The sequence below is a fragment of the Rattus rattus genome, chromosome 1 (assembly GCF_011064425.1).
Source record: "Rattus rattus isolate New Zealand chromosome 1, Rrattus_CSIRO_v1, whole genome shotgun sequence".
Taxonomy (NCBI): domain Eukaryota; kingdom Metazoa; phylum Chordata; class Mammalia; order Rodentia; family Muridae; genus Rattus; species Rattus rattus.
Genome location: NC_046154.1, coordinates 247277236 through 247289920, shown reverse-complemented (window position 1 = coordinate 247289920; position 12685 = coordinate 247277236). Strand labels below are relative to the sequence as shown.

Here is a 12685-nt window from a genome sequence, read left to right as displayed (position 1 = left end):
TAGAAGGCCTAGGGCTGCCTGCTCCTATCCTGGTCCCGTGGCTAGCACTGAGGGCGCCAGGCCTCCACACACACCAGCTGTGCCTCCTCCCACTTGTCCCGGTTCTCCTCCGCCAGCAGGTTGCTGATGATCTGGACAAAGTTCTGGAAATAAGAACCAGAGAAATGGGGCAAGGCATCAGTGCATGAGGAAGATCACAGCTCAGCCTATGACTAGGGTAAGGGCTCAACAATTGACCCAGATCAGGACTCAGTCAGTGACTGGGATCAAGGCTATGTATGACCAGGATCAGAGGACAGAGTGTAGCCAGAATTAGATCAAGGCTCAGTATGTGATTAGGGTGAGGGCATATATGGGGCCAAGGCCAGGGCTCAGTGTGTGAGCAGATTCCAGGATGATTGATTTAATCTATGGCTATTATGACATGAGTCAGAGCTTAGCCTTTGACCAAGGACAGGACCCGGTTTATCATTAAGGTCAGAGTTTGTGACCAGGACCTCAGTATATGACCTGGAACAGAAATTATCCTATGACCAGGCCAGGATTCAGTGTGTGACCATGTTTAAGACTCATTACTATGGTGTGGTCACAGCCCAGCCCACACTCAGCATTGAAGACCTCATTTCTGCCTGGGCTCTGGGTTGGTTCCTTTGACAATTCCCCAAGTGTCCCCAGCTGGAGCTGTCCCTTGAGAGCCACCTGCACATCCCCGGGCGTGGGGCTATAGTAAGCCCTGCGGAAGATCTCTGTCATGTTCCTCAGGACATCGATGGTGGAGAGCAGGTCGCCGCTGTAGCTGGTGCCATCCTGTGAGATCTCCAGCAGTGTCTGGATGACCTCTGAGACCCCCTCCCCTGGCAGCCCCCGCTGCGCCTTCGCCAGGTGCTCTCGGGTCTGGGGAAATGGAAGGGATTGGGTGCTGGCACCGCTGCGGGTCACAGCCAGGTCAAGGCCAGGGACCTCCGCTGCCTGAAGGTCCCTGCAGCCCCCAACCTCATGTCCAAGGAGTGGGAATGGTGTCCCGAAGCCCCTGGGTCAACCTCACCATCATCTGGATGTTCCGGTAGTCAATGGAGACACAGCGGATGTAGGTGGGTGGCTCCCAGAAGGCGATGCCCTCCTCGTCCAGCTCACAGCGGCGCAGGATGAGGCCTGGGGAGACCTTCTTTCCTCACATGACTGCTCACCAAGAAGCTCTGGGGGTCCTACCCACAACCCTCAGGCAGGAGTGCTCTATTTGGGACCCTGGGGACCTAGAAGCAGGCCATGCTGACTTTGTTCCTGTGTGTCACATAACCAGCCCTATTCTGGGTCCCTAACAAGCACCGTATCTTTAGGAACCTTGCAATGTGAGGGTGGGATCCACAGCCAAGTAGGGTCTTCTGAGTCATCCAGAGCCATTCTTGGAGTCCCTTGAAATCTAGAGACCTAGGGACAGCTGTCCTCTAGCCCCCTTGCCACACCTCAGCACAGTCACAGGACTTCAGGGGGCTCAGGGCCAATGGACACTGGTACAGCTTTTAGGGGCCACTTGGTACCAAAAATCAACACCCCAAAACACAAAGCCCCACTTTCAGATAGAAGGGACCCCAGAAGACTGTCTGAGCAGGGACAGTAGAGTAAATAAATACATGAAGACAACCACATGGGATGTTTCAAGCCCTGTTACCAGACAGGAACCATAGAGTCGCCTGATGCAGCAACCTGGGCAAATTCTTAGCAAAAATGAGGTAAATGCTATGTGATCATAGGTTAGAAGGAAGTCAGAGGAGGGCACCATGAGGAATGGCTGTTGCCTTTCTTCTGTTTCTCTGGGTTTCTAATATGCCAGCAGGAAGGTGTAGCCAAGGATGGGCACAGCAAGCATGACCTGCAATATTCAGAACCCACCATCTTCCCTGCCCCTGTGGACCAATTTACCTACTGCCCACAGCAGCCCAATGCAAAAGATTACCTCAATTCCTCATTTTATAGAAGAGAAAACTGAAGCTCAGAGAAACCAAATCACTCCCCAAAAGGAATACAGCAAAGGAAGGCAGAGTCAGGGTTTGAACTGGGCTCCCACCCTCCCTCCCAGAGACCTCCCAAGTACCCACATTCTTTCAAAGTGAAGAAGACCAGTGCACGTGGCTGGGCAGACCCCTTTTCCATGGTGCCCACTCTGTTTTTCATATTCTCTGAAAGTACTTCGTCAGCCCCAGGGCTAACATGGGATTCTAACTCCTGGTGATCAAAGGCAATGTCCTTCCTGTAGACTGTAAACCCAGGGTAGGGATCTTGGTTGCTCTCTTCCTGCTTTCCCCTCTACAGGGGCATTGGTATAAGGATAGCAGAGCTGTCTATGCTCAAAGAGACCTCTTGAGCAGAGGACCTGGCATGGGCCCTGCTCCACATGAACTCAGGACACAATGGCTGCCAGGATGTCCTAGATACCAGAAGCAGCATGAGTTTTGGGTCCCACACAAGGTCCATGGGGACAACTGTCCAAGGGCAAGACAAGGCAGGGACTCTCAGACCACCACCACTCTTACCTGTGGCATTGCGGGGACACCGGACTGCAGCCACCTCTCCAGCTGGGGTCTCCTTCCAGACCACGGCCCCAAAGTTGTCCTCATCACAAATCTCATGGGGCTCTGCAAGGGTCCAGACAGTGAGGTGGACAGGGTTGAGGGGCAGTGATACTCAGTTGTTCCCAATCCCTTTGAGCCAGAATGCAGTGGGAAGGGTCTCACCGGGACATCGCTGAGCGCCACACTGTCGGTACTCATCCTGGGGCCCCTGGCAGGCTGCTCCCCCAAAGAAAGGTCCAGAGCAGACACGCTCCCGTCGCTGGCTTCCACCTCCACACGTGACGCTGCAGCTGCCCCATGACGCCCAGGCCTGCCATTTGCCATCCACTGCAAGGGATGGCCAAACGAGGGGCACAGATGGCAGGAAGAGGAGGTGGGGCCCAGGATCAGTAGGGAAGTGGGGTCAGAGAGACATAGAGAAACGGAGACATAGGGGCAAGACAAAGACCAAGGACACCAGAGGGTTGGGTCGAGAGCCATGAGGAGACGAAGTTGAGATCAGTGAAGGAGAGGTCTGAAATCAGCTTGACTCAGAAAAGAAGCCGGATCTCTCGAGCAGCTGAACCTTGTCACCTGACCTTTACTCCACTACTCCATCCTCAACCTGCTTAACACTTCACCCCACTCCAGCACTCTAAACTGCACTCAACCCCACCATCTCCATGCTGTATTTCGACCCCAAAACTGTACCCTGCACCCTGACCCGACCACACTACCCTTAACCCCAACCTTCACTGCCCTGTACTTTCATCCTGACACTGTAACCTGAACTCCAATCCCACTCCTACCCTACACCAACCCCCAACAGCCATACCTCCCCAGAGGGCCCCACCCTTTTCCCCCCTGAGCCCTGAGAGGGCATCCTGACCTGGGCATTGCTGCAGGAAGCAGTCTCGAGTCTCCACCCAGTGCCCCTGGCACTCGGCACCCCCATAGGAAGGACCATTGCACTCCCGGGTCCGTTGCTGGCGGCCTTGGGAGCAACTGGCAGAGCAGGTGCTCCAGCTGGACCATTCATTCCAGTTTCCGTCCACTGCCCGGCCCGGGGGAGGAAGGAAACAGGAAGCTGGTGTGAATACCCAGAACCCCGAGGCCTGGGACACACAAGAACACCCCAGGGGCACCATGCAACAACACACCTGGGATTTGGGAAGGAATAACAGGGTCATATCTCAAACTAGTGTGGTCTGAGGTTTTAACTTCTGAGCATCCTGAAGTGTATCAAGCTGGGTTCCTGAACTGGCAAGTGGCTTGCTGGGTCCATCGCTCAACCCCCAGCCACTCCCTCCCTCTCACCTACCAGGGCACAGGGCAATGTTGCAGAACTTGGTTTGCTTCTCTGGACCCTCACAGGGGTTGCCTCCAAACTGAGGGGGCCTGCAGGTGCGTGTACGGTCACGGAAGCCACGGCCACAGGTACTGGAGCAGAGGCTCCAGGGTGACCACTCATCCCAGGCTCCATGCACTGTGGAGAGACAGGAAGCCGCAAGTGGTCCCCTTGTCCAGAGGACCCACCCCACTACCCTAAGCCCCACCCACCTGGGCTTTGCCCCACCCACCTGGGCTCTGCCCCGCCCACCCAGACCCTGTCATGCCCACCTGGGCTCTGCCCCGCCCACCCGGACCCTGCCCCGCCCACCCAGACTCTGTCACGCCAACCTGGGCTCTGCCCCACCCACCTGGACACACAGCTGAGTTGTTGCAGAGCCGCTGCTCCCTCAGAGGTCCACTGCACTGAGTACTGTACGAGGATGACACGCAGAAGCGCGTACGGGTCTGCCATCCCTCGCCACAGGTGCTGGAGCATACGCTCCATGGGGACCACTCCTCAGCTGCTGGGTCACCTGTGGGTCCAGTCCTGTAGCATCATGGACCTGCCATGCCCCTTCCCATAGGACAGTGCCAGCTTTGGAGACCCATTGGGGAGGCAGGACCTTGCTTTGGGGCCACAGGCTGGGGTTCTGTAGGTCTTAAAATGGCCTACTTCTCCACTGGCTGGGTTCCCCAAGGTCTGGATCTGGCTGGGACAGGGTTCTAAGTCTCCTATCAGCTCCCCTAAGCCAGTCTGCCTGGAGCAGGAGTCTGGCACCAACTAGACGAGGTGAATTATAGCAGTAAGTTATTAGAATTACTAATGGCAACCAGCAGCCATTACTAACCTGGCCCTGGAAGACAACACTCTCCCCTCCCCTCCCCGCCTTGGGCTATGTGTGGGCCAGCCCTACCCACCCTGCCAGCTCACCAGTCTGGGGGGATGGGAACCCAAACTGTTGCAGCTCATCCCCAAACTCCTCACGCCGCCGGGCATCCGTGGACCTCAGGGACTGGCTTCGTGAGCTGGTGCGCCCAGTGGCTGCGGGATGGACTCGGGTCAACATCCCAGTGGGATTCCCTCTGTCCTTGGCCACAGCTGGCCACCTACTGTCACCAGAGCAGTCTAACCCCAACGTACAACTGGGAGGCCCCATGCAGAGCATTTTTCCTGGCACCAGGTCTCTCCTGTCTCTCCTTTCAGCCTCCAGGGCTGCAGGACAACTCCTTAGAGTGTCTGCTGCCTCCTCTTACCCAACATCCCATGCCTCCCACCTTGTGAGATACTCAGGGCCTCCACCCCACCCCCAGGCTCCTGAGAAGAGTTGTCTCCTCAGGAAAGAGCATCCAAAAAAGCAAAACAAAACCGGAAGAATGACAGTCTCATTAGAACCTGATTTAACTTTATGGAAGCAGCTAAAAAATGCATGAGGTCATTAGAAAGCCTTATTAGAGAAATACATCCCGGAGGCCTATCCTGCTGGAGCTGACTGACTTGACTGCAGCTTGCTTGTGGCACTGCTTGAAGAATCTGAACCCACATCAAGCTCCAGGCACCCTGCCTCCTCCTGGGTCCTACCTATTTGGGATGAGGCAAGGCCTTTAAGGCTCTACCTTTAAGGTATCTCTGTCCCCAACCAAGTTTATCCCATCAAAATCCCGCCTATCTTCTTCACATTGACGTCCTACTCCGCCCCTTTTCTGGCCCTGACTCCTCCCCTACTTGGTCCCACCCACCACTTCAGCCCCGCCCTTGCCCTGCCCACTTACGACCGCAGGCCTTGCGATTGCACAGGCGGCCTTCTTCCAGAACGCCCTCACAGCCTCTGCCCTCCACTCCAAGGGTGGGCGAGCAAGTGCGGGTTCGAGTTTGTAGGCCTCCCCCGCAGTCCCGCGTACATTCGCCCCACAAGGACCACAGTTTCCAGCCACCTGGGGGAACAAGAGAGGCTCAGGGGCCTGCCATCTGGCCATAGCAGAGGCCAGAAAGGGTAGCCATGGGCTTTGAAAGGGTAAGGAGAAACAAGGTCTGGCAGGGGTAGACAGCAAGGTAGGGCAAGGCCATGGGGAACTTTGCCCTCAGGTCCCGACTCGCTCTGGAGAGCTGGTGTCAGCCCTGAGCCAGGAGGTCTGGGATAAGTACACACTGTGGTCCCAGGCTGACTTTTTGAGTGAACAGTCACCTCCTGCTCACCCCATGCTGCCTCTTAGTGTGAGGCCTGGTGACCAATGTGGGCCACCAGTCAGAAACACCTGGATCCAGCCTCCCCATGGACCTTCAAACCCCTGAAATCGTCCTTTGGCATTCCTGTCTGGTTGAGGTCATTGCCAAGGTCTCCACATCTTCACTCCAGAGCCAGGGTAGGGAATGGCTACTCCCATAACTGGTAGCCTCCACACCCCCCTTAGACTACAGATCTGCCCGCCTACTGAGCAAAGCAGGATAAATGGGTCCAGGCTACTCTGGGCCACACACCTGGCTTGAACGGTGGTATGAAGAGGCCCTGTCTGAGCTGAGAACACAGAGATGGTAGGTTCCAGAATGTGAGTGGTCCTGCCTGATGACCCCATGGACCATGGCATCTTCTTGGCCTTATCACCTATCTGCCCAAGGAGAGTCAAATTCCAGGGTTTGGAGAAAAGACCACAGCCAGAGCTGGCCCAGCTTCCCTTGCTTGTGCTCATCTGGACCAGCAGGGGGCGCTAGGATTCCAGGGAGTCACTGGTCCTTTAGTGAGAGCTAACTCTTCTGAGGTGGGTAGGATGGGAAGGGACACCTTCCAGGCTCCTATGCCTGTTGCTGAACCCCAACCCCCACCTCTGCCAAGATGCCAAGCTCGGGGGTCAGGGTTGGGAGATCTGAATAATAGCTATATTATCAAAATCATCTTCACCTTCACCAGGAGAGTCCTAGGGGTGGGGGTAAGGGCACAACCAGGATACAGGAAAAGGAGAACCATGGGACCCCCACCAAGACAAAGAGCAGAGAGTCTGCAGCACAGCCTCACATGCATAACAGAAAGGACAGGACAGCAGCTGTTCACAGAGCGGGCCCAGGTGGCTGCTCTGAGGCTGCTGGTCACATGCTTTTAACTCGGGACAAGCAGGAACAGCTCAACCAGGTCAGACTCCAGGTCTTGAACCAAATCTGACTCCAGATCTCTGCCCCACCCGCCAGCCCCAGGAAGGCCACCTGCCAGGACCAACCATGGTTCTGGCCTCAGGAGTCTCACCTGCTGCAGCCATATTCCCATCGCGTGCTTCCAGACAAAGGAGCCAGGAGTCTCTGAGGCAGGCCCAGGGTGGGGTCAGGGTTCTGTATCCTGCTTGTGCCCCCTCACTGCTCCAGCCCAGCCCCCACAAGGAAGCCTGAGTGATGTGAAAACTGGCAGTGGGTGGCAGAGAGGGTGTCCAAGCTGGGCTAATCGGAGGATGCCACTCAGTTCCCATGGCAACTGCTGCAGCACACAGCCTTTCAGGATAGACCCAGGTTAGGCCTCAGCTGCCAAAACACCCACTATTTCGGGGCTGGTTACCTTGGTGACCCAGGTGGTGAGGATGTGGGAGGGGGAGGGGACAGAAGAGGTGGGGCATATCAGAAGCTGGGGGAGATGGGACCCTGTGTCTGAGGATGGATGCCCTCCTCTGGTCCAGCCCTGACTCTGGTCACACAGAACCCGGATCCAGGCCATGCACTGCTTCCTAACCCTGTTCATACACTGAGTCCTGATCGTGGTTATACACTAAGCTCTGATCTTAGACATATTCCGATTCCTCACCCTTGTCACAGACCAATATCTGGCCCTGTACCCTTGTCCCTGATCTTTAGATCCTAGGCAGAGGGTCCCTGTCCCTCCATCACATACTGGGCCCTGACCTCAGCCACAGACTGATTCCCCAACGTTGGCCACACTCCCTCCACTAATGAATGTTCAGAAAATGGTAACTGCTGTTTTTATTATCATTTTCATTTTTAATGTGTGTCCTCACACACAGCTGACATGATAAATGTTTGCCCAGACTGAAAACATCCATGCCAGAGGGAATGTTATGAAGGGAGAAACCCTGGGGCCAAAGTGAAGGGCACCGGGGGACACAGAGGTGCGTCAGGGCTGGGTGGGCACAAGGGGGCAGTGAAGGAGCAGGCAGGGCTCAGGGGTGGGCTGCCCCTCCAGGCCCGGAAAGAAGCTGTCATTCTTCCTTGCTCAATGCTTCCTCTGTCTGGCGGCCTCATTTCCATCTCATTACAGGCATGAATAGAGCCAATTATCGGCCAGGCAGGCCGGCCACCCAGGAGGGAGGGTGTGTACTGACGAGGCTCCCGTACCCTTCCTACCCTAATGCCCTGGGGTGAGGGTGGTGGGATCTCCTGACCCTGCACCCCAAGTGAGCTGAAACGGGGAAAGAAAGGAGATCCCCTTCCCCCAGCCAGTCTCTCCTCAGTTCCTGGGATCCCCTTTGGAGGAGGGGAACCATGCACTTCCAACTTCTTCCAGCAGAGGGATCCCTACTCCAGCAGGTTGGACAGCAGATCTTTCGTGTACACTGCCACTTGGCTCTCTAGACTCTCATGGCAGATCCAGGGACAGTCCGGGCCCAGAGGGCTAGCAAGACCCCTGGTCACCCCCACAAGGACCCAGCTGGAGCAGGACTGTCACGAAGTACTTAGACACTGGTACTAACAGCTGAGTCTGGAGCGCCTGGACCAGGAACAAGGGAGAAACTAAGGGTAAAAGCAGGGGCTGAGAGAAACCTGTCCACACAGCCCTTCACTGGGCAGATCCTGATTCAGCCAGCTGCAAGCTGCCAGCAACTGTCGGGGTTGGCAAGGAACAGCACTCAGATCCCAGGGTAGAGTGAGAGGCCAAGTCTACTGTTGACTGTGCAGCCCTGGTCTCCCTGATCCCCCATAGCCACACAGCCTCCTTTAGGCCTTAGGCAACTCTACAAACGAGTACTGTCCCAACCCCAATTCTCAGGGGTGGGAAACAAGGAACTGGATGAGCAAGCAGGGACCATCTGTAGGAAATTCTTGCTGCTGGGTGTTCCTTGTCCCGAGACGGTGTCCTATTTAAAGGTTGGGGACCTTAGACAAGTAGCCTCTGTCCTCAGCTACCAGAGTAGGTGGTAGAGACTGCTGACCCTCATCCCATCATCGTGGGACCCAAGTTCAGGTCACAAGGACTCCTTGCCCCTGGCCGAGCAGGTACAGTTCTGGCACAGAGCTGAAGCAGGTGACACAGTGAGAGGGAGGGCACACGGGAATTTCCCTGTGGGTGACGGTGCCCACCACATCCAGCATTTCCACAGGGCCCCGTCCTGTTCCTTCCTTCTACGAGAGCTGTCTGTAAAGCGCACTTGAGCCTGTTTCGATATTTTTCTAAAATACACACCCATACACAGAGACAAGATGGCCACAGAATCTTCACAGTGGACCACGGTACCTGTGTCACCCCCACAAGTTCCACTGCAGTCCAAACCACACCTAGAGGCTCTTTCTAGGCCCAGCCTCCCTTCTACATACTGCTTTACCTCCTCCTGGGTGTCTTGAGGAACTGAGACGCACAGACACTGGGGTATCCCTGGCCAAGTAGGACCAGGGCTGAAGTCACAGCGAGGGAATCTGCTCTAGTCTTTAGGAAGCCATCAGCCCCTCGAGCACTCCAGAGCCCCCAGGCCTGTAGCTTGTATACGCACCCTGCCTTCCAGCTCAGTCATGTGCACACAGACACATTTAACAACGCATACACACAAGGATGGGCATATATTCTGGAATGCACACCCACAGCAACACTCACAGGGATACACTCACAAGAACATACCTGCAAGGATACTCACAGGGAAACACAGGGACAGTCACGGGAACAAATGGGGGGAGCATAGAGACATACTCACAAGGACCCATGAAAACACAAAGGGACAAGCTCACAGGACACACTCACAGGGACAAACTCAGAGATATGCAAGGGCTCATGGGCCACATTCACAGGGACATACGATGACACACTCACAGACTCACGGGAACTCACAGGCCCCACCCCCAGAATCCTGCTTTTTCATTATCTTACATGTCATTTCTGCAATAATATTCTTTAATTAAAACATGAATTTTTAAAGCAACCCTTGAGAAAAATGATCCATCTCAACAGCGGCAGAGACATGAGAGAGATAGAGGAGGAAACAGAGAGACAGGGAGTTGGGGACAGTGCATGAGAAGGGTTGGTGCCAGGGCCCGACAGCCTTAAAAGACTAGGCAGCAGGGAGAGTTGCCAGAGCCTGGAATCCAATGTGTGGCACGGCCATGTGGTATTTGGACAGGTCGTAGCAGGGAGGGGCAGGGCTGAAAATGGGCCACACACTCAGTGGGCTGCCTGCTGACTCTTCATCTCGGTCATACATCGCCTGACTTAGGAGGGGATGGGTGCCCAAGCTTGCCGGTTCCCAGAAGACGGTGAGGGCAAAGGCCCTTGGTGCAGAGCTCAGCAGGCAAGAGCAGGGCATCAGCTGTACATCCTGACTCAGCATAGGGGTGCCTAACTTGTGTCCTTAGCCACTGCCAGCACCGAGGCACAGCTCAGTGCATGCGATGTCACCTGGGAGTCTGCTGTTAGTCCATCCCTTACAGGCTATGCGACCTGACCTACCTCTGGCCTGATTTCACGAGCATGTGGGAGTGCCTACTTTGGGCCTAGTCCTCCACACTACGGAAGCATCAGTGAGTGGGATGTGTGCCCAGCGTCTGTGGTGCTCACAATTAACACAGGCAGTGAGTAAGAGGCCCACTGGAGGAGTCGTACGGCAGGGTTGAAAGTGATACCTGTCAAGGACAGCAGAAAGGAATGAAGTGCTTCACTGGGTAGGGCACACAAGGCTGCAGGGAAGAGCCTAGGGAGGGCCTGGGGCGGAGGTCCTCAGGAGGGCAGAGCAACAGCCTCTGCTGAGGCCTGACTCATGGTCATGTGAAGGGGAAACTCACCTATAGGACACTTCTAGAACAAAGTCACAGTCAGTGACCAGCCATTGCTGTCACTATTGGGCTCCTTCCCCTCCTACGGCCAGGAAGTGGCATAGTCTGAATGCAGGATGCAGTCACCTGATGTGAGCTCAGTGGTCACAGACTATCCTACTCATAAGAGCACACTCCCTGCCTCACACGCTGGGACCCAGCCTTTGTATTCTCCAGACTATCTTCCAATAGACCAGCAGCCAAGCAAGTCAAACAGTCAGAGCCCACCCTAGATACACATGCACACACTCACCATGCACACATGAACATACATGCTCAGTGCATGGCACATGTATACCAGGCACATATACATACATCCACAGATACATATACAGTCACAATGTACTGCATGAGCACCCATGTGTTCACACATGTACATGTATAATTTTTTGAGCATTGCTAGGAGTCTGCCTAGCAATAAACAAGAACATATGTGAGCTCATACAATGCTGACATACATACATGAGGGTGTACATACATATGTAAAAAAACCTGCAAACACAATAATCAAATCAGTATACCCACTGGGTTTTCATGCGTCATACATGTGAACGTGTGACCGCATGAACACATATGTGCAAAATACACTTTACATACATATACATATATGGGTGCAGTCACCACACACATATGCACAAGTGTACATGTGTGTACACAGTGCACCATACCATACACACATGTATAATTCATGCATGTACATTCATGTATACACACCTCCCACTTGCCTCTGAGTACTACTAGCCAGCACTGTCAGGACTTATACACTCACTGGATCCTCAGACTGGCCAAGCTCAGTCTGCACACACCCTTGCCTTTATCTGCTCCTAGGCCCCTAGAGTTGGCCTAGCAATAAACAAGAACACTAATTCTTCACCATTGGCTGCTGCACCCCATTCTTATCAAAGACAGAAGAAGGCCTTCTCAGGCCCCCAGGGATGAGAACTGAGGGGCTGGCCTAGAACCACAGGGGAGCCAGGGTCAGGCTCAAGACTCCAAAGTGGGGTTCCAAGGCCAATGCTCATTCACCAGGGACCAGAGCTGTGCTCACACACCCTATGTCCTGTGTTACACACGTCTCACGGCCTCAGCTTCTACTCTGACCTCAGAATCGTCCTTAGGCTGCATCTGCAGTCCTGCTTCCTCTGTCCCACATGGATGTCCTCATTCCTGATGGGATGCTGGGGGCCAGGCTTGCTCTTCCTGCTTCCACACCCACACCCTTTCATCCACAGTCCATCAGTTGCACCAAAAGCTCGCCGCCTCCTCCTTCCTCCTCCTCCTCCTTCCCATTGCAAACGACTAGGTCAACATCAGCCACCTCGCCATCCTGGCTCCAGTGAGGAGCCCTCTGCACTGAGCCCTCCCAAAGTCCTTCTGTCCTCAAGGTCATGTAAACACTCCACAGAGAAACCTGGCCACTTCACAGCTCCTGCAGCAAGGTGCTCACACACTCATTCCTTGGGAAATAAATGCAGCTACACACTGCCTCTGGCCCCACAGCACACAAGCACCTGCATTTGGTGCCCCCAGCATCTATCATGCCAGCCTGGAGGCCTTGGCTGCTGCCAGCTGAGCCAAGGGGTTTGGAGCAACATTCAGCAGCTCCCTGGCACAGTAGCTGCCCCAATATGCCACTGAGGACAGGCTCCTGCCCGGGGGTATGACTGTGGCCCCAGCCAGAAACAAATAAAATCAAGGTGGTGGTGCAACCCTGAGAAGCATTTTGCAGATGTAGGAACCAAGGCTCACAGCAGTTAAATGAAGGGGAGTAGTAGAGTACAGCACAGGGCCAGATCTG

The 12685-nt window shown here is 54.8% G+C and overlaps 1 protein-coding gene across 1 annotated transcript in view; it reads right to left on the bottom strand.

The window, feature by feature from the left end:
- Positions 1 to 12685, bottom strand: part of Adgrb1 (adhesion G protein-coupled receptor B1) — a 71568-nt gene that overhangs the window by 44241 nt on the left and 14642 nt on the right. The window contains 10 exon segments of the mRNA XM_032916582.1: positions 75 to 143; positions 700 to 894; positions 1046 to 1152; positions 2532 to 2633; positions 2733 to 2897; positions 3439 to 3612; positions 3871 to 4035; positions 4250 to 4414; positions 4813 to 4923; positions 5652 to 5813. Of these exon segments, the coding sequence (XP_032772473.1) occupies positions 75 to 143; positions 700 to 894; positions 1046 to 1152; positions 2532 to 2633; positions 2733 to 2897; positions 3439 to 3612; positions 3871 to 4035; positions 4250 to 4414; positions 4813 to 4923; positions 5652 to 5813 (1415 nt within the window).